Genomic DNA, 23,489 nt, shown 5'->3' on the forward strand with positions numbered 1-23,489 from the left:
TCTTCCAGGGGGGCATGCCCCCCGACCCCCCTAGGGGTACCGAGCTCCACCCACAAACACAGTAGGCTATATGATGGTCTATGAAAAATACAAATTTCATTATCTTATTATTAAAATGCATGATCAGGATTTTACCACTTCCGCCTAGTTTTGAGCCAGGAAAAACCCTGCATGTGCAATATAAAGTAATGAACATCGTTCTTTCTTTCTGTTTTATTGCTTTAAAAATAAATAGCATATTAAGCCAATTAAGCAAAAACCTGTCAACAAAAGTCTGAAAAAAACTGGTATTACACTTGACATTCTGTCCCCCTCACTTTTGAAATGATGGCTACGCCCCTGGGAGTATGTTTTTATGTTTCCACTTTTCGATCGCGCCTCACACACACACACACACACACACAACATATTCCAGCATTGTAATCTTGCAGCCTGTTCATTATAGCCGTAATAAAATATAATAATAAAATAGTCAACCTAACATATAAAAATTGCACTGCTCTGTTTAAATAGTCAGAGGTATAATTCGTACATTCACAGTAAGCACCGCTCCACTGTGATGTTTCCAAGCACATTTTTGCACATGTGAAGAGGATGATTTTTTCCGTCGATAATGGAACGTGAGTGAAGTAAAAAGCCTATAATAAAGAATAGTTTACCATCCAAATACATCACGAATGTTGAAACATTTTGATTCTAATGAGAGAGATGCGTGAGCCCAACGCCACTTACTTTCACTTTCGCTTTAAATTATTTCGTTTCGGCTTGTTTATAGTTATTTTTTGTATTCTTGTTCTGTTCTGAATATTATTAAATTTAACTTCATTTAACTTAAATTTAAATCCAACTTCACGCAGTGATTGACGGCGGAATGCATTTTCAATTTGCACATAGAATTTTGCTTCATTCATTGCGGGACATTTAATGAAAATGCAATCGCAAGTGTCTTAACTGTGGGTGTAAATGCAATTAAGAAAAATAACATTTGAATGATCATTTTGCTACATTATTTGTTTGAACATGTTAAACATATCTAATCATTTCTGTAATACATTTTAATTTTAATTTTGCAACTTATAAAGCGTTAAAATGTTCAATTTACATATTAAAACTAGTGTATGAAATGGCAAATGTAAATTATATAATTGAATTTTCATTTTGCACCAAAAGTTGCACAAATGTAATAGAAAATGTAAATTTAAATACAGAAATGCATTACCATTTTACATATTACATTTCAAATTGAATATTGCTACCCATAAGCTTCCATAGCATTCTCATTGGTTTGCTGGCATTTGGGGGGTTTCATGCGAAAGGAAAGCTGACTGTGAATAGAGCTACAGGGATGACATCAAAACCTGGAAGACTAATTCGCCACTGGTTGCCTCTAATTTATGGAAGATTATTTCCGCCACGAAATAAAACAATTTAAAAGATAATTGTGACTTTTTATCTCACAATTCTGACTGTTTTTCCCCTCAGAATTGCAAGGTACAAACTCGCAATTCTGACTTTTTCTTGCAATTGCTATTTATGTCACGCAATTGTGAGTTTGGCCCTGTCACAAACGGCACCCTAAACACTCGCGGTCTTCCTCTGAGTCCGCACTTTCCTGACGTAACGCCGCTTTGACTGTCGGGAACAAGTCAGCTGTGGAGCTCGCTTCAGTGCGCATTTAGGGCACATATCGACCACAGAGGGGCGCTCGTGAGTACCCTTCTGAAACCTAACATTACTAAATGGGACACCCTATGGACTTAACGTGCACGCAGAAGCCATTGTAAGTCTACAAGACTGAAAGTGCATATGAAGTGTGCCATTTAGGACAGGGCCTTTATATCTCGGTGAGTGGATTCTGACAAAATGAAACACCTCTGATTGGCCACTGCGTTCAATAGACCAACAAACATGACTGTGATTGGCTACATTTCTCACCGCTGTAAAAACATTTGACGTTCTCCAGAGCTCAAACACAAAAACACACTTGAGAGTTTGCCAGTATGATATTATTACAGAATCAACTGAGGGTGATCTTGCATTCGCTTGAGAGTGCTTATATTTAAATTTGACTTTGTGATGTTTTTTTCCATTTTTTAATTTAACAAACTATTTGTGATCAAGCATTAATTGACGGACCCCCTGCAGTACGGCTGCGGACCCTTGTGTTAAACTGATCTGTTCTGAACTTAGTGAGTGAAGAGTGTGTCATTGTTCTCTATAGGTTGAGTGATTGTGGAGTCACAGATGAAGGTTGTTCTGCTCTGGCTTCAGCTCTGAGATCAAACCCCTCACACCTGAGAGATCTGAATCTGACTGTGAATAAACTAGGAGATTCAGTTCATCTGCTCTCTGCTGTACTGGAGGATCCTCACTGTAAACTGGAGAAACTGTGGTAAGACGAACTCTCTGATAAACACATATTTTGTCCTTGGTAAATATATTCTTTATTAGTAATGTAATAGTTTTTAACTTTTTTACTCAATGATCACCAACTTTGCTTGTTAAACTCTAGCTTGTTTTCGGGTCTGAAGAAGGAGTCCAAACAAACAATTACACATCCACACAACACAAATGAGAGACAATTGAATAAATTGTATTGAGAGCTCATTTTCTGTACAATTATAGTTTGACCAGGAAAACCAAAACCAGTATTTTATGTGTGATTCATAGACACTCAGTTAAACAATAAATTACAAGTGATACTTACTTCAGTCCAAATGCACATTAAATAAATATTCAGTTAAATCAGTGAACATCACAGGTGAGCCAATGCTTGATTAAACATGCTAATCCTAAAACATAAATGTTCTCCCCAGTATATACAGTACTGTGCAAAAGTCTTAGGCATGTTAATAGACTTCCATAGGAATCGAAGAATGCGGAAGTAACGTCAAAGTTTTGTATTGCAGTAAATATCATTACAATAAGGCAAAACAAGACTATAATAAATGTCCTAAAGAACAGAGCACAACATAAAAAAAGGAAAAAGAAATAGAAAAAAATTATAATATCAGGGACAAAAAGGTTTCTAATAATTACAATTTCTTTCAAATTGATTAATCTTCCACTTTTCAATGTTGACATTCTCTGATCCTCTTCGGTTTAAAAATGACCGAACACGTTTTTAATTTAATTGTTTTGCTTCATCGGAATGGGATGACACTTGGTGACGATTGTTGTATTAGCTTTGTGAACACACACAAAATAATCATAGACATGATTCGGATATGGTAAAGGGTCGTAAAAAAAAAAAAAAAATGTCACACTTGGTTCCTTCAAAAATGACCGACAGGAAATGAATGGGAAATACGAAAACTCAGAGAAACTTTTGGTGGTAAAATTACAAATCAGCCGCTGTGCAGAAAAAAAGTGCACAGCAATGAAGGAGTGACACTCTAACACATCAAGAGTGCAAATAAGACCCCCCCCCTCCCACACACCCACAAACACACACACACACACACACACAGAGAGAGAGAGAGAAATTAACTGGTAAGACTGCAACAGTAAATTTTGAGAATATGCGTAATAAAATCAATAAATGAAGAAAATACAAAAAAGACTCTCTCGCTCGCACGCACACACACACACACACACACACACACACACACACACACAAACACACACACATATTAATTGTTTGGTCTTATTTTAGCCTAATAGGTGTTCCTGATATCTGCTGCATATGCAACAATACATAAATTACAGTTTGTATGTACATAGTTAAAATAATATTTATTATTATAATTCAATTTTTATTCCTGTTTTTTAACCTACAGTTTGATAATGATTGTTTGCTGTTATGTTATTTTATTGTTTTTGCTGTTAGATCATAATTGCTGTTCCCTTCTGAAGTTTTATTACCATTTATAGAATTAAACTGAATAAAATACCAATTAATTGCAAAATGTCTGTATAAAGTGTTTTGAATTATCACTATCCATCCCTTATTTTGTTAGATTTTTTGAATTATCAAATACTGATTAACAAAAATGCTTGCATTGTGTTCCTTTTCTAACCAAACGTTGTTTACATTTACATTTAGTCATTTAGCAGACGCCTTTCTCCAAAGCGACTTACAAATTAGGACAAAAGTCAGCGAGTCATCATAAAAAGGCAAAAGCAACAACAACGCAAGAAGTGCTCAAAATACGAAGTTCAGGTATTATTCAGAGTAGCATAAGCCTGATAAGTGATGTTTCAAAGGGAAAGGAAAATTTTTTTTTTGTTTTTTTTTTTTCTATAAGGTTAAGTGCTCACGGAAGAGATTGGTTTTCAGCTGTCTTTTGAATGTTGTCAGGGATTCTGCATTCCGGATGAGGGTGGGGAGAGCGTTCCACCAGCATGGAACTGTGAATGAGAATGTTCTGGAAAGTGATTTTGTGGCTTTCTGTGATGGAACCACGAGACGTCGCTCGTTGACCGATCGTAGGTGTCTGGTAGGGATGTAGACTCGTAGGAGTGAGTGAAAGTAGGAGGGAGCTGAGCCTGTGATAGTTCTGTAAGCAAGCGTCAGTGCCTTGAACTTGATGCGAGCAGCGAGAGGTAGCCAGTGCAGAGAGATGAACAGAGGAGTGACGTGGGCCCTCTTGGGCTCGTTGAAGACAAGACGAGCTGCAGCATTCTGGATCATCTGTAGGGGTTTGGTTGCACATGCTGGAAGTCCAGCCAGAAGAGCATTGCAGTAGTCAAGCCTAGAGATGACCAGGGCCTGGACGATGAGTTGTGTTGCATGCTCAGTTAGGAAAGGCCTGATTTTCCTGATGTTGTGCAGTGCAAACCTGCATGATCGAGCTGTCTTTGAAATGTGATCTGTGAAGGTCAGCTGGTCATCAAACGTTACTCCAAGATTTCTGACCGATCTTGATGGGGTGATTAATGATGACTCTAGCTGGATGGTGAAATCTATCTGGCGGCGCGAGTACATCGCGAGGCTCGCGGACTCTCCAGATTCTGCAATTTAGCAGTATTTTTCTTGCTCATTTCGGGTCTGTTCGTGCAGAACAGTTGTGCCTTAACATCGTACACCCAAGGTGAGCTTTTGGATATTGGTTTGCGAATTTCCGACAGTTTTATGGACAACCTTCGACTCCTTCCTGAGATCGCCAAAACACCCGAGGCTATGCACTCTGCCCGGGCGGGCGGAAGTGCTCGCAGGCGGCGTCGAGATCGTAAACAAAGGCGGGGGAAGCGCGGAGGACTAAGAGCTAAGCTAAAGCTAACACCACACCGGCTCTCTTTACCCAGCATTTTCCTTGCCAATGTACGGTCGCTGTTGAACAAAATGGAGGAGATTCGACTCAACATCACATACAGCAAGAGACTTTTGAACTGTAATGTTCTAATTTTCACGGAAACATGGTTAAACAGCGGAATACCGGACAACGCTATTGAGCTAGCGGGACGCCATACATTCCGGGCGGATAGAACATTAGATGGCTCCGGTAAGACCAGAGGTGGTGGATTGTGCATTTACATTAACAAAGCTTGGTGCACAAACTCTGCTATTGTTGGGAGACATTGTTCAGCTAACCTTGAGTTTCTCATGGTTAAATGTACATTTACATTTACATTTACATTTAGTCATTTAGCAGACGCCCTTATCCAAAGCGACTTACAAATTAGGACTAAATTTAGCGAGTCATCATAAAGAGGCAAAAGCAACAACAACGCAGGAAGTGCTCAAAATACGAAGTTCAGGTATTATTCAGAGTAGCATAAGCCTGATAAGTGATGTTTCAAAGGGAAAGGAAATTTTTTTTTTTTTTTTTTTTTTTTTTTTTTGTAGACCGTTTTATCTACCGCGGGAGTTCACTTCCACTATTATAACTGCAGCCTATATTCCCCCGGATGCTGATGCCAAGTTTGCTATGAAAGAACTTCACGCAGCCATCAGTAAACAACAGACCGTTCACCCGGAAGCTGCGTTTATTGTTGCGGGTGATTTTAATCATTCAAACTTAAAGTCAGTGCTACCGAAATTTCACCAGCATGTTTCCTGTCACACCAGAGGAAACAAAACCTTAGACCATGTTTACACAAACATGGCTGGAGCTTACGTCGCGACACCCCTCCCCCACCTGGGACAGTCAGATCACCTTTCTTTGTTCCTCACCCCCAAATATGCACCTCTCATCAATCGCGTGAAGCCATCAGTGAAGACCATCAAGGTGTGGCCTGTGGGGGCAGATTCCTCACTCCAGGAAAGGTTTCTACACACAGACTGGAGTATGTTTGCTTCTCAAGCCACCAGTGGCTCTCACACGGACATTGACTGATACACCTCCTCTGTACTGGATTATATCAATACCACCATTGACAGTGTTACAACCCAGAAGCAGATCACCACATACCCAAATCAGAAGCCATGGATGAACAGGGAAGTGCGACTCCTATTGAAGACACGCAACACTGCCTTCAGATCAGGAGATGCACAAGCCTATAGCACATCCAGAGCAAATCTGAAATGGGGCATCAAAGAGGCCAAGCACTGCTACAAGCTTAAGATAGAGGGACACTTTTCCAACGCTGACCCTCGGCGCATGTGGCAGGGCATTCAGGCCATCAGTGACTACAAACCCTCTCACTCCACCCCCGCAGCCACTGATGTCAACTTCCTGAACGAGCTAAATGACTTTTATGCTCGCTTAGAAAGAGACAACAGAGAAACTGCCACCAAGCTCAAATCCTCAGCTGACCACCCGCCGATCACACTCTCCTCCACAGATGTCTGCAATGCACTGAGCAGGATCAGCGCGCACAAGGCTGCTGGACCAGACAACATCCCTGGACGCGTACTCAGGGCATGTGCGGAGCAGCTCGCTGGGGTTTTGACAGACATTTTCAACCTGTCTCTTGCCCAAGCAGCTGTACCAACATGCTTTAAATGCACTTCCATTGTGCCAGTGCCAAAACACTCCAGCCCAAAGTGCCTTAACGACTACCGCCCTGTAGCACTCACACCCATCGTAATGAAGTGCTTTGAGCGGCTGGTCCTGGCACACCTAAAAGACTCTCTTCCATCCACATTGGACTCACACCAGTTTGCCTACCGTAGCAATAGGAGCACAGAGGATGCAGTTTCCATGGCACTGCACTCTGTGCTCACACATCTGGACAATAAGAACACTTATGCACGCATGCTGTTTGTTGACTTCAGCTCAGCATTCAACACTGTCATCCCAACTAAGTTAATAGCCAAACTTGGAGACCTGGGCATCAACACCTCCATGTGCAACTGGATTTTGGACTTTTTGACCAACAGACCCCAGAATGTTCGATCAGGCTCCAACTGCTCCACGTCCATCACACTCAACACTGGTGTACCACAGGGCTGTGTGCTAAGCCCGTTTCTCTACTCCCTCTTCACCTCCGACTGCAAGCCTGTGTACGGATCTAATTCCATCGTCAAGTTTGCGGACGACACTACGGTGATTGGTCTCATCAGCAACAACGATGAGACTGCCTATAGGGAGGAGATCAAGCACCTGGCCACATGGTGCACTGAAAATAACCAGCTCCTCAACACCACCAAAACGAAGGAGCTCATCGTGGACTTCAGGAAAGTGTCAAGAGGCACACACGACACCATCCACATCAATGGAATGGCTGTTGAGCGTGTCTCCAGTTTCAAGTTCCTGGGGACCCACATCTCGGCGGACATGACCTGGACAACCAACACCTCCAGCCTGGTCAAGAAGGCTCACCAGCGCCTTTTCTTCCTGAGGACACTGAGGAAGAATCAGCTTTCCTCCACTATCCTGGTGAACTTCTATCGCTGTGCAATAGAAAGCATCCTGACCAACTGTGCTACAGTGTGGTATGGGAGCTGTTCTGTTGCAGAGCGCAAGGCACTGCAGCGGGTGGTGAAAACCGCCCAGCGCATCACTGGGACTCCACTACCTGCCATCGAGCACATCCAGAGGAAACGCTGTCTGCATCGAGCTCGCAGCATCCTTAAGGACTCCTCTCACCCAGCCCACAGACTGTTTTCTCTCCTGCCCTCCGGCAGGCGTTTCAGGTGCCTACGGACCAGGACCAGCAGACTAAAGAACAGTTTTTTCCCCAGAGCTGTCTCTTTATTAAACTCTAACCCTCATTGATCCCACTCCCCTCATATACTGATTGACTCTCCTCTCCCTCCTCACACCTGCCTCCATTTTGTTATTTGCAATACTATAATGTTCATTTGCACTGCTGACTGTTATTATAGAAACAACTGTTTACATATGCATCTTGCACTACTACCTTGACTGGAATATGCTCAATTTGCACTGCCGACTGTTTATTTACAGTACCGACTGTTTACATATACATTTGCAATACCGTACTTTAACTGTAATATGCAATTACTTCCACTGCACTTTCACTCGGATAGCTTCTGTCCAAACTTTATTTGCACTACTTTAAATCCATTGTTATACTGCTCATTTTAGCCTAACTTATACATATATCTATTTGTAAAATTCTGTTTATAGTAATAGCCATCTGTATATTATGCTCACATTCTGTTTATAGTAACACCCATCTGTATATATATTCATAGTACATATCTATCGGTAAAATTCTGTGTATAGTAATAGCCATCTGTATATTATGCTCACATTCTGTTTATAGTAACAGCCATCTGTATATATATTCATAGTACATATCTATCTGTAAAATTCTGTTTATAGTAACAGTCATCTGTATATTATATTCAGTACATATCTATCTGTAAAAATTCTGTTTATAGTAATAGCCATCTGTATATTATATTCAGTACATATCTAGCTGTAAATTCTGTTCACAGTAATAGTTATCTGTATATTATATTCATAGGACAAATCTATCTGTAAATTTTTGTTTATAATAGTATTCAACTCTATATTTATTCAGTACATATCCATGTTCTGCACTTATGGAACCACTGTATATCCTGCACTTGCTGCTATTGCACTTCTGGTTAGACCTAAACTGCATTTCGTTGCCTTGTACCTGTACTTGTGTAATGACAATAAAGTTGAATCTAATCTAATCTAATCTAATCTAAATGGTGAAGTCGTGCTGTAGAGATGGATTGGCAGGGAGGACGAGAAGCTCAGTCTTTGCCAGGTTGAGCTGCAGGTGATGTTCCTTCATCCATGTGGAGATGTCCGCCAGACAGCTTGAGACCCGTGCAGCTACTGTGGGATCATCTGGTTGAAAGGAGAGGAAGAGCTGCGTGTCATCAGCATAGCAGTGGTAGGAAAAACCGTGTGCCTGTATGATGTGTCCCAGTGATGTGGTGTAGATGGAGAAGAGGAGGGGACCAAGAACTGAACCCTGGGGAACCCCTGTGGTCAGCTGATGTGCTCTGGATACCTCACCTCTCCATGCGACCTTGAAGGACCTACCTGTGAGATAGGACTCAAACCAGTGGAGTGAAGTTCCTGTGATGCCCAGTGATGAGAGGGTGGACATAAGGATCTGATGATTCACCGTGTCGAAGGCAGCAGACAGATCCAGGAGAATGAGGACTGAAGATTTGGAAGCAGCTTTTGCGATCCGTAGGGCTTCTGTGACTGACAGTAATGCAGTCTCAGTTGAATGTCCTTTCTTGAAGCCAGATTGGTTGACATCCAGCTGGTTGTTTAGAGACAAGAAGGATGTTAGTTGGTTGAAGACAGCTCTTTCAAGTGTCTTCGCAATGAATGGTAGGAGAGAGATAGGTCTGTAATTCTCTACAAATGATGTGTTTAGCGTTGGTTTTTTGAGCAGTGGAGTAACCCGAGCCTGCTTGAATGCTGTAGGGAAGGTGCCAGTATGGAGGGATGAGTTGATGATGTGTGTGAGTGATGGTAGAAGTGTGGGAGAGATGGCTTGTAGAAGGTGTGAGGGGATGGGGTCAAGCGGGCAGGTGGTAGGGTGACTGGAGAGGAGAAGTGTAGATACTTCTTCCTCGGTTAGCGAAGAAAAGGAGGACAGAGGGGTATTGGCTGTGGAAGCAGTCGGTCTGGGTTCCTGTGTGTGTGGAGCTGAGAATTGACTGCTGATAGCTGTTGTTTTCTTGGTGAAGAAGTGCGCAAAATCGTCAGCAGTTAAGGAGGAGGCGGGTGGTGGTGGAGGTGGACAGAGGAGAGAGTTGAATGTCTTGAAGAGTAATCGTGTGTTGGAGGAGCTGTTGATCTTGTTGTGGAAGTATGAAGATTTTGCAGCATGAACATCAACAGAAAAGGAGGAGAGGAGAGATTGATACATACTCAGGTCAGATGCGTCTTTTGATTTGTGCCATTTCCTCTCCGCTGCCCTGAGTTCGGTCCGGTGTTCCCAAAGAACCTCAGATAACCAGGGGTTAGAGGGAGTAGCGCGTGCTGGCCTGGAGGAGAGAGGGCAGATAATGTCTAGAGAAGAGATTAGAGTGGAGCATAAGGTGTCCGTTGCGGTATTCACATCCAGAGATGAGAATTGTGAGGGTGGGGGAAGAGAGGATGACACGACAGAGGAAAGATGGGAGGGGGAAAGTGAGCGCAGATTGTTTGATTGTAATCATAATGCAAAACCTGATACTTATGTAACAAAAATATCTAAACCTTGACAAAACGTAGTCTTTTAGAATGTCTAAATATATATCTAAATACATTTAAAAAAACTAATAAAATGGAGAAATCATGTTTAAAAAAACAATGGGAATCAAAAAGCCTCTCTATGTATTTATATAGGGAGCAACCGTACAGCCTACAGGCGGTTACACGACATTACACAAGTTTTTACTTTTTAACGCCACTGGATGACGCTTTTCTCACTTCAAAAAATGGATTTTAAAGGCCTGCACTAATGTGACATGTTGCATTTATTGAAAAATAATAATAATAAAAATAAAAATATGAATTCTAATGGAACAAAATGCTCATAATTTTTTTTAGTAGTACCATAGTACCATAGAAACCTTTCTAAATTCGAAATAATAATAAAAAAATATTATTGAACAAAAATATATTACATTGGTTTTCCTGAAAAAAAAAAAATGCAGAAAAAAAAAGACATTTTAAGGCTTCGGTCACTTTTGACCGCGAAGGAGCCAAGTGTGACCCCTAAACGAAGAGGACCAGAGGGATTTACAGTAAATCCAAAATTGTTTTTAAAATACAGAAAACAATGCACTGAAAAAGTGTGTTGGATTTAAATGATTGAATCATGCACATCAGTTCCACATGAACCAATTAAGTTCAACAAAGATAATTTGTTCACATAATGTCAGCATCGTGGAATCAAGTCATTTCCAAGTAACCCAATGAAGAAGTTTTAAAGTCATTTTAATATGGTTCCCTAACTGGATTAATTAATTCAATTTCTTATATTTGTGTCACATGACTGAGTTATAAGATTGTATTAGATTGCTACGAAACTATTAATTAGCAATAGCATATATTAGCATGCTAAATGCTAAGCATGAAATCTAATTGTAATATAAGTAATAAACATATTAGAAAAAAATATTCTTTTAAATGGCCATTAATGGATCATTATTGGGCAATATTTAGAAACAAAAATATCTTCAAAATATTAAATTAATATTATTGAACTAAAATATAGTACATTTAATTGATAAAGTTACACTTCAGGTGTTATTAATGTTATCTCTTTATCACTCCATAGTTACAGCACTGCATGGCATTTGTCCCTCAGTTTCTCCTCAAGTTCATGGAGAACCGGCATCCTTTATAAAGCAGTGTAGGATATAGTGGCATTGCTTGTCACTACATTCAAATCACATCACACATTGCAATCTTTAATAAAATGGTCATTTTACACACTGTTTACACAGCGTCATTTTTCTCTACAGGTTGAAATATTGTGGAGTCACAGATGAAGGTTGTTTGAGGAAGATCTTGCATTCGTTTGAGAGTGCTTATATTTAAATTTGACTTTGTGATGTTTTTTACCCATGTTTGAATTTTTTAACAAAAAATGATTTGTGATCAAGCATTAATTGGCGGACCCCCTGCAGTACGGCTGCGGACCCTTGTGTTAAACTGAACTGATCTGAACTGAGAGAGTGAAGAGTGTGTCATTGTTCTCTACAGGTTGAGGGATTGTGGAGTCACAGATGAAGGTTGTTCTGCTCTGGCTTCAGCTCTGAGATCAAACCCCTCACACCTGAGATCTCTGTATCTGTCTGTGAATAAACTAGGAGATTCAGTTCATCTGCTCTCTGCTGTACTGGAGGATCCTCACTGTAAACTGGAGATACTGTGGTAAGATGAACTCTCTGATAAACACATATTTTGTCCTTGGTAAATATATTATGTATTAGTTATGTAATAGTTTTTAACTTTTTTACTCAATGATCACCAACTTTGCTTGTTTTTTTTTGTGATCAAATTTTTATTAATTTTTTCTTTTAGAAAAAACAATACATACAGGTATATACAAGCCACAAAAATAGAGTATAAACATATATATATATATATATATATATATATATATATATTTTATATATTATGTTAATCATATGCTTAATTATATATGCTTATGTATAGGTATGTATGTGAAAATATATATGTATGTGTGTGTGTGAATATATATATATATATATATATATATATGTATGTGTGTGTGTGTGTGTGAATATATATATATATATATATATATATATATATATATATATATATATATATATATATATATATATATATATATATATATAAAAAAAAAACCCTAAAAAAAAACCCCAGGTATAACCCATCCGCCCCCTGGATCCAGATCTCCAAATCTCAGTTACAACTTAAATCTGAAGCCCACGAAGAGTGGTTAGCAGTGAATGCCAAGCCTCTATTGCTGACTCTTTTGCACCGTGGACTCTAGCAGTCGACAACTCCAAGTAAACAATATCCATATATGTTAAAACCCAAGCCCGAAAAGAGAGTGAATGTGGAGGTTTCCAACGTGTGGCAATTAATTTTTTTGCAGCCGTAAGTCCAGCCAGCAATGCTCTTCTCTTATCCAATGTCAAACCCAACCTTGAAAGATCATTCAAAATGAGTGTATCAGGTGTACAAGGTAATCTAATCTTAAACAACCTAGAGAGGTTAAAGGCAATCATCTTCCAAAAGTCGGCCACTGGGGTACATTCCCAGAACATGTGAAAGTAACTGCCAATCACTTTGGAAGAACATAAAGTACACGTAGGATCGTTGATAACCTTCATCATATGAAGCTTCCTAGGAGTTAAATAAACCCTATGTACATAATTATAATGTATTTGCTGATGATCGGGGTTCCTGGACGCTAAACCCATACTGATCCACACTTTATCCCAATCAAATGTGGGTGCCAAATCTGGAACATCTCTCCTCCACACCGTGTCCAACGCCAGAGGTCTATAAGCATACCGCAGCACGAACCAGTAGAGTCTCGACACAAAACCCCTTGTACTCCCAACAGAGTGAAACAACTTTCGAAGTGGGTGTGGTGTGAGAGGGGCCTGTAAAGGGGCACCATTGCTTTTTAAAGCCGATCTCAACTGCAAATAAAAGAAAAAGGAGGTACGTGGTATACCATGCTTAATACAGATGTTCTGAAAAGTGAGTAACCCCCCCTCCCCATAAATATCACCAAGTGTACAAACGTTTTTGTTTTCCCAATCAGGAAATCGAATAGGACAACCGCCAATCAACAACCTCTCATTGTTAAATATAGGAAAGTGTGGGTCCCAAACAGAAGAGCAACCAGTCAATTTCTCCACCCTCCTCCATACCAATAACAAATATGAAATCATAGGACCAAATCTCAAACGGCACTGATGGGGTGAGATTTTAGCATGCAGAATGTTAGTAAAAGAGTATGGAGCTATCATCCGTTCCTCCAAAGTTCGCCAAGACACTTGAGCATCAGATTGAAACCAGGATAGGAGAGGTCTAAGTGTAAAGGCCCACTCATAGAACTTAAAATTTGGGAGAGACAGGCCACCGGCCTGCCTTTCTCGCTGCATAGTGGTGAGCTTAATGCGAGGTCGTTTGCCATGCCACAGAAATGTAGTTATTGCTGACTGTAATTTGCTCCAATAATTAGGGGGCGGGGGAAGGGGGAGCATCGAGCTGACGAAATTGACTCTGGGCAGAATATTCATTTTGATTATGGCTACCCTGCCACGAAGCGAATTTGGCAGGTTTGACCACCTGTCCAGATCCGCCACAACTTTAAGTGTTTTACAAAAATTGTTTTTAATAATTGTCTGTATGGAGGAAGAGATATCTATCCCCAGATAAGTGAAGTTTTTAGTGACTGGAATAGATGCAGGGATGGGAACATTACACATTGCCTGATTTAAAGGTAGCAAAGCTGATTTCTGCCAGTTTATTTTGAAACCAGAAAGCCATAAAGATCAAAGGTAGACAGAACATGTGGGATACATTGCACTGGGTTGTTAAAATACAATAAAACATCGTCAGCATACAGTGAGACATGATGATGTGTTCCTCTAATGGAAATTGGAGAGATTGTGGGTGAGCCGTGGATAGCTTGCACCAGTGGTTCAAGAGAAAGGGCGAATAACAGAGGGCTAAGAGGGCAGCCTTGTCTTGATCCTCTCGAGACAGCAAAGGGAGAAGAACTAATTTTGCCCGTAAGTACTACAGCTGTAGGGTTTTTATACAGGACCTTAATCATATTAATAAACGGCAAACCGACTCCCATGAACTCTAACACTGACCACAGAAATGGCCACTCCAGGCGGTCAAAGGCCTTCATTGCATCTAGTGAAAGGACAGCAGCAGGAGAACTTAAGCTTTGAGCTCCATCTATAACGTGTAAAAGTCTTCTAACATTATCTGTAGCAAGTCTAGACTTTATAAACCCTGTCTGGTCACTATGAACCAGTTCTGTCATATGACCTTGAAGCCGTCGGGCCAGTAATTTCGCGTAAATCTTTAAATCTGCATTTAAAAGCGAAAGAGGCCTGTAGCTGGAGCACTCAACTGGGTCCTTTCCTTTTTTAAGAAGCAGTGAAATTAATGCAGAATTAACATCCCTAGAAAATGATCCCACTCTGATCGAGTAAAGGATCATATCTAATAAAAGCGGACCGATCAGGGGCCAAAAGGTAAGATAAAATTCGGGTGGAATTCCGTCTGGCCCTGGTGATCTACCTTTACGCATGTCCCTAGCAGCTGCCTCGCACTCCTGCAATGTAATAGGGCGATCTAGGTTTATGGAGTCATCAGTGCTAAGGCGGGATAGTTTAACGCCATTCAGGAAATTATCGCAGACATGTTTATCAAAATTACTTTCCGAATGATATAACTCCTGATAAAAGGAGGCAAAAGAAGCATTTACTTTCTTTGGGTCACATTGTATAGTGCAGTCTTTGTCTTTAATGCAAAAAATATCAGCAAAGTGCTCATCCGTCCGGAGTTTCATTGCTAGTAAACGACTGGGTTTTGAGGAGTTAAAATAGTAAGTTTGTCTTGTTTTGTGCATGAGGAATTCTGAACGGCGCCTCAGAAGAGAGTTAATCTCTTTTTTAATCAGTTCCTTCTGTAGGGCTGTGTAATCGTTAAAATTATGTTGCAGTGAAGCATCAAGGGTGGCATATTTTAATTCTAAAGCTTCCAATTTGGCTGCACGTGCTTTGTTTCGCGTTGAAGCATATAAAGTGGTGTTACTCCTTATAAAGCCTTTTACCGCCTCCCAAAGTATCCTTGGATCAAAAACAGAGCCGACATTAAATTCCAAAAATTCGCAAAAAATTTTTTCAAACTGAGTTTTGAATGATTCATCACGCAGTAGGGAAGTGTTAAAACGCCACCTGGGGGCTTTAGTGGAAGATGGGCGAACAGTAACCGAACAATATATGGGTTTGTGATCAGACCAGGTAACCGGAATGTAATGCGCATTTTGAATATTTTGAAATAAATCTTTTGAGGCAAAGATAAAATCTAGCCTCGAGAAGGATTTATGTCTCGCTGAGTAAAATGAAAAGTCTTTTAAAGAAGGGTTTAACAAACGCCAAATGTCGACCATGCCTGTATCGGATGCCCAGTGGCGCAACGCCTCAGATGCAAGATGTTGGTCCCTAGTCTCGCTGCCACCTGATCTGTCCATGCCGCTGTCCCACACCGCATTGAAATCTGCCCCAAGAACTAAATGAAACCCTGTGAGATCAAGCAAAGATTTAGTTAATAGTTGAAAAAAAGTGCGATCAAATGCATTAGGGGCATAAGCAGAAATAAGTGCAATGTTTTTCCCATCCATGCAAATCTTTGCAATGGCTATCCGACCTGCATCATCCGCCCAAGAGTCAATCACATCAAATTTTAGTTTGCGTTTACACAAAACCATTACCCCTTTACATTTTGTAGCTGCAGATGAAGTTGCAATAGGGTGATAAAACTTATTGGCTAGTCGACCCACATCTTTGCACAATAAATGTGACTCCTGAATCATAGCAAAATCTATATTTTTCTTCCGGAGAAATTCTAGTACAGTGGTCCTTTTGTGTGGAACGTTAAGACCCCTGGCGTTGATTGAAATAAGATTAAGAGCTGTCATATGCTAGAAAAATGTGTAAAAAAGGAAGAAAGAAAAATGGAGTTGTCCCCACAATAGTAGAAGAGAAGTCTGGATCCATAAAAGAAAAAACACCCCAAAAACAGGGAAAGACAAAAAAAAACAAAAAAAACATCAAAAACACCCAAAAAGAAAAAAGGAAGGTGAGGAAACAAGGTACTGTCGAACCTTCCTGATAAATCCACAACTGGATAACTAACTCAAGGAACTAAGAGTTTCTGGCCACTCAAGTGTGGCAGCGGCACCACCAAATATCAAAAAACGAAACAGCAGCAGTGTGAACATTTTCTCTGCCATATAACAATGTGCTATACCCTTTAACAGACCACCAACTTTGCTTGTTAAAGTCTAGCTTGTTTTCGGGTCTGAAGAAGGAGTCCAACCAAACAATTACACATCCACACAACACAAATGAGAGACAAATGAATACATTTCATTGAGAGCTCATTTTCTGTACAATTATAGTTTGACCAGGAAAACCAAAACCAGTATTTTATGTGTGATTCATAGACACTCAGTTAAACAATAAATTACAAATGATACTTACTTCAGTCCAAATGCACAATAAATAAATATTCAGTTAAATCAGTGAACATCACAGGTGAGCCAATGCTTGATTAAACATGCTAATCCTAAAACATAAATGTTCTCCCCAGTATATACAGTACTGTGCGAAAGTCTTAGGCATGTTAATATCCCCCCCCCCCCCCCCCCCAAAAGATGGTTTTAAGTCAGTTATTTATATATTTTGCTGTAATGTGTCAGTAGGAAATATCAGTTTAGATTTCCAAACATTCTTTTTGCCATTAATTGTAATAATCCAGTGAGATTTGTGTATGCACAAGGAATCTGACAACAGCCGGTATGATCTGATCTCACCATCATCGAGTCCGTCTGTGATTACATGAAGAAACAGAAAAATGATTAACATGCCTAAGACTTTTGCACAGTAATATATAGTATATATATATAATTACTCCACATCACAAACAAGACAAAACATTACACAAATACACAAAGTATAAATGTTATATTAAAACAACAGTGTTTTTGAACTGACAGAGTTACAACACCCACAGACTTCCATAGGAATCGAGGAATGCGGAAGTAAAGTTTTGTATTGCAGTAAATATCATTACAATAAGGCAAAACAAAACTATAATAAATGTCGTATAGAACAGAGCACAATATAAAAAAGGAAAAAGAAATAGAAAAAATAATAATATCAGGGACAAAAAGGTTTCTAATAATTAACATTTCTTTAATAAATTGATTAATCTTCCACTTTTCAATGTTGACATTCTCTGATCCTCTTCGGTTTAAAAATGACCGAACACATTTTTAATTTAATTGTTTTGCTTCATCGGAATGCGATGACACTTGGTGACGTTTGTTGTATTAGCTTTTGTGAACACACACAAAATAATCATAGACATGATTCGGATATGGTAAAGGGTCGTAAAAAAAAAATGTCACACTTGGTTCCTTCAAAAATGACCGACAGGAAATGAATGGGAAATACGAGAAACTCAGAGAAACTTTTGGTGGTACAAACTACAAATCAGCCGCTGTGCAGAAAAAAAGTGCACAGCAATGAAGGAGTGACACTCTAACACATCAAGAGTGCAAATAAGACCCTCCCCACACACACACACACACACACACACACACACACACACACACACACACACACACACACACACACACACACACACACACACACACACACACAGAGAGAGAGAAATGAACTAGTTAGACTGCAACAGCAAATTTTGATAATATGCAAAATAAAATCAATAAATGAAGAAAAATACAAAAGAGACTCTCTCGCTCAAATGCGCACACACACACACACAAAGAAATTAACTGGTAAGACTGCAACAGCAAACTTTGAGAATATGCGAAATAAAACCAATAAATTAAAAAATACAAAAGAGACTCTCTCGCTCAAATGCACACGCACACTCTCTCTCTCTCTCTCTCTCTCTCTCTCTCTCTCTCTCTCTCTGTCTCTCTCACACACACACACACAAATAATAATAATAATTGTTTGGTCTTATTTTAGCCTAATAGGTGTTCCTGATATCTGTTGCATATGCAACAATACATAAAATAATTACAGTTTGTATGTACATAGTTAAAATAATATTTATTATTATAATTACATTTTTATTCCTGTTTTTTAACCTACAGTTTGATAATGATTGTTTGCTGTTATGTTATTTTATTGTTTTTGCTGTTAGATCATAATTGCTGTTCCCTTCTGAAGTTTTATTACCATTTATAGAATTAAACTGAATAAAATACCAATTAATTGCAAAATGTCTGTATAAAGTGTTTTGAATTATCACTATCCATCCCTTATTTTGTCAGATTTTTTGAATTATCAAATACTGATTAACAAAAATGCTTGCATTGTGTTCCTTTTCTAACCAAACATTATTGTTTGATTGTAATCATAATGCAAAACCTGATACTTATGTAACAAAAATATCTAAACCTTGACAAAACGTAGTCTTTTAGAATGTCTAAATGTATATCTAAATAAAAAATAAAAAATAAACTAATAAAATGGAGAAATCATGTCTAAAAAAAACAATGGGAATCAAAAAGCCTCTCTATGTATTTATATAGTGAGCAACAGTACAGCCTACAGGCGGTTACACGACATTACACAAGTTTTTACTTTTTAACGCCACTGGATGACGCTTTTCTCACTTCAAAAAATGGATTTTAAAGGCCTGCACTAATGTGACATGTTGCATTTATTGAAAAATAATAATAATACAAATAAAAATATGAATTCTAATGGAACAAAATGCTCATTTTTTTTTTTTTATATAATTATTGCATAGTACCATAGAAACCTTTCTAAATTCGAAATAATAATAAAAAAATATTATTGAACAAAAATATATTACATTGGTTTTCCTGAAAAAAAAGACATTTTAAGGCTTCGGTCACTTTTGACCGCGAAGGAGCCAAGTGTGACCCCTAAACGAAGAGGACCAGAGGGATTTACAGTAAATCCAAAATTGTTTTTAAAATACAGAAAACAATGCACTGAAAAAGTGTGTTGGATTTAAATGATTGAATCATGCACATCAGTTCCACATGAACCAATTAAGTTCAACAAAGATTGCTACGAAACTATTAATTAGCAATAGCATATATTAGCATGCTAAATGCTAAGCATGAAATCTAATTGAAATATACTGTAAGTAATAAACATATTAGAAAAAAATATTCTTTTAAATGGCCATTAATGGATCATTATTGGACAAATATTTAGAAACAAAAATATCTTCAAAATATTAAATGAATATTATTGAACTAAAATATAGTACATTTAATTGATAAAGTTACACTTCAGGTGTTATTAATGTTATCTCTTTATCACTCCATAGTTACAGCACTGCATGGCATTTGTCCCTCAGTTTCTCCTCAAGTTCATGGAGAACCGGCATCCTTTATAAAGCAGTGTAGGATATAGTGGCATTGCTTGTCACTACATTCAAATCACATCACACATTGCAATCTTTAATAAAATGGTCATTTTACACACTGTTTACACAGCGTCATTGTTCTCTACAGGTTGAGATATTGTGGAGTCACAGATGAAGATTGTTTGAGGAAGATCTTGCATTCGCTTGAGAGTGCTTATATTTAAATTTGACTTTGTGATGTTTTTTACCCATGTTTGAATTTTTTAACAAAAAATGATTTGTGATCAAGCATTAATTGACGAACCCCCTGCAGTACGGCTGCGGACCCTTGTGTTAAACTGATCTGATCTGAACTGAGAGAGTGAAGAGTGTGTCATTGTTCTCTACAGGTTGAGGGATTGTGGAGTCACAGATGAAGGTTGTTCTGCTCTGGCTTCAGCTCTGAGATCAAACCCCTCACACCTGAGAGATCTGAATCTGTCTGTGAATAAACTAGGAGATTCAGTTCATCTGCTCTCTGCTGTACTGGAGGATCCTCACTGTAAACTGGAGAAACTGTGGTAAGATCATATATGACTCACACATGAAACACAATGTAAAGTCTCCTATATTTGAAATGTTCAGCCTTTTTCTGCTGCTGTGTTATTGATCTTATTGAACTGTAAGTGATTTGTAAGCTCACGCTAAATCGGCCCAAAGTCCGGCATCCGACCAGCGCGGAAGGTCTTAACGTGTTACTGTCCTTTTCTCGAGGCAAAGTATTTTTTGATTTAATGCAATACATCTGAATATGTATTCTCTGGTTATTTCATCTGACTCCATGAATGAAAAGGTTTTAATGATATCTGTGGATCATTAATTGTGAGCGAATGTTTGACTTTTCCTTTTAACTCTTTAATGCAAATAATGCCAAAGTCAGTTAAAATAATCAAATGTAACAATTTATTATGTCAGGTAAATGTATCATGCCAATTTCTTAATCAATTCAAATATAATCGATACAAAACATCAAATACTCTGGAAAATGAGAAGAGATGCAAACCCAACAATAAGAAATACATGAGGCTGAAGATCTCTCTCTCTCTCTCTCTCTCTCTCTCTCTCTCTCTCTCTCTCTCTCTCTCTCTCTCTCAGCCTCACGGGCGAATCTGAGGTACAGAAAAAGGCCTCGAATTCCCTGCTGCATTTCATTAAATAGCCAGGACCTCTTTCACTTGGAAATATCTTTTAACAATGGAAATTTGCATTCAGAGGTTACACCTTTGGGTGTAGGGAGACCATTTGTCTAGAGGCCAACCCCTCCTAGTGTGCTAGTTATCCATAAACTCTCAAAAACCTTATTACCTTTTGTTTTACTTATTTGGAAACGAGACATTTGTACCAGTCGCACTGTGACATTTTAAATGATACCAAACATGAAAAATACTCTGTGATAATCATTCACATTAAACTATACATTTTCTTGGGTGATTTACATGTGGTCTCAGCATGTGAGAGGGGGAGTGAGGAAGAGGAGGAGAGATGTGTTCTGAGGTGTGACTTTGCCTCACAAATGCTGAGTTCAAATGGTAATTTCCAGAGAGGTCCTTTGTCCTCTCAGGGTCTGGGTGCTCCCCAAACAGACTGTCCGGCATTTCCTAATTGATCAATTCTTACAGATTGAACACATGAGCTGCTCTTCAGGAACATGATTCTGCAGGACTGAGTCACTGAAATACACACTGTCACATCACAATCAACACTTCAGTCTCTTGATTTTAAACCGACTCGATCTCAACACATTCAGAACCAGGGCTGGACTGGGACAAAAAATCGGCCCGGGCATTTTGGCCCAGACTGGCCCACTATATGATCATAAACACAACCCATCTTTGCACGCCCTTAATTATATGCATACCAACTCCTATTCCTTAAAACCACTAATGCCATGTCATGAGTGAGTATAGGAACGAGTGAAAATTTGACATTTATTAATTAATACAGTTGAACTATACTCCACAGTGATGAATCCTAAAACAAGCTATAAGCTGCAATGGCATAGCAATACCATTGTTTCTCACAGGATTTTTGGTAAAACTGTGGTGGGTGGACCTTGGTTCTTCTAGGGGGGTCCGGGGGCATGCCCCCACGTGAGAAAATTTTGTGCATTTTAATGTTAAATTCATCAATCTGGTGCACTTTGAGAGTTCAAAATTAAAATCTCCAACCCATATTCAGTGTGCAAATTAAACGAAAAATTCAAACCTCTTTTAGTTACAGTGTCTATTTACATTACACCTACTACATAATAATAGTTATAATATTAATCCAATGACAGTAATAGCCATATTTTGTAAAACAAATGCACTAAAAAATAAAGGAAACTTTCATAATTAGTTTTGTACCAATTTCTATACTTGAAAGAGATAAGCACATGATCTTTTATTTTGACGCAAACTGCATCAAGCTTTTATTTTGGCGGAAAACATTGTTTACAAACGCCTCTAATTAAATTTCTAGTGAATTGCGGTAATCGTCTTTATATACTGTCTATGTAATCGTCAACTATGCAATGTGGAAATAATCTGTAACTGGGTTATGGGTTCCTACACTCGATCATGACATAGCATAAGTGTTTTGAAAGTAGTTCTGCTTACCGCAGGCTCTACACTTTCTCATCTCTCTCCTGATCCTCCTCACTATCATCATCATCACAGGAGCTGATGAAGGGCAGAAAACATATATTTTGACACATTTTACTGTGTCTGCTTTAAGGGCCTGGTTCAATTTTTTCACGCTATTTCTCTGCACAATCCTTGCGTTTCTTCTCCATCTCGCAGACTACTTTGACAGATACAACTGAAACTGCTGCACGCGCGCTCACTAGTTTAAAGTTGTGATTGGGCCAGCCCAGTGTCAATCAAGAAAATAACCAATAGAAACACGTAGGCCGCTGATCTACGTGTTTCATGGGCTGGTCTGTCAGAAAAAAATAAATAACACTGACTTTTTTTGACCACTGACTGCATTACACCGGCACAAACCCAGCGCCGCCAATTAAGCAAAACAAAACAAAACGAATGGGCCGCCGATGTACAAATTTTATGGGCCGTAAAAAAAAAATAAAAAAAAAAAAAAATTATGTATGAGTATGAGATGTATCGGCCCAAAAAGCACGTCGGCCCACCGGGCAAATGCCCGGTATGCCCGATGGCCAGTCCAGCCCTGTTCAGAACTGAGAAATGAAGAACATGCTGGATTTATTCTTGCAGTTCATCACGTTCATCTTTCTGCAGGGACTGTTTTTTTAAATATTCTTTACACGATTAAAACAAATCATTACTCCATACGTACTGTATTAGTACAGATCTAAAGACTAGATGTTTAATAATCATGTTTTGAGCTCTTTGACATTTTAGATCTCAGTCCAATGATCCATCAAAACATTTTATTTGTGCTTTAAGTTTGTATTTTCTCTTTAATAATGGATTCACTGCTAAACTGATCTGATCTGAACTGAGAGAGTGAAGAGTGTGT

The 23,489-nt window shown here is 38.9% G+C and overlaps 1 protein-coding gene across 1 annotated transcript in view; it reads left to right on the plus strand.

Moving 5' to 3' along the window:
• LOC309509533 (NACHT, LRR and PYD domains-containing protein 3-like) overlaps positions 1-23,489 on the plus strand; it is a 643,973-nt gene that overhangs the window by 42,252 nt on the left and 578,232 nt on the right. Inside the window, exons 9-10 of the mRNA XM_082184301.1 lie at positions 2,222-2,392; positions 12,045-12,215. Coding sequence (XP_082040427.1) covers positions 2,222-2,392; positions 12,045-12,215 — 342 coding nt within the window. The remainder of the gene's footprint in view (positions 1-2,221; positions 2,393-12,044; positions 12,216-23,489) is intronic.

The sequence above is a fragment of the Leuciscus leuciscus genome (assembly GCF_965113295.1).
Source record: "Leuciscus leuciscus genome assembly, chromosome: 11".
Taxonomy (NCBI): domain Eukaryota; kingdom Metazoa; phylum Chordata; class Actinopteri; order Cypriniformes; family Leuciscidae; genus Leuciscus; species Leuciscus leuciscus.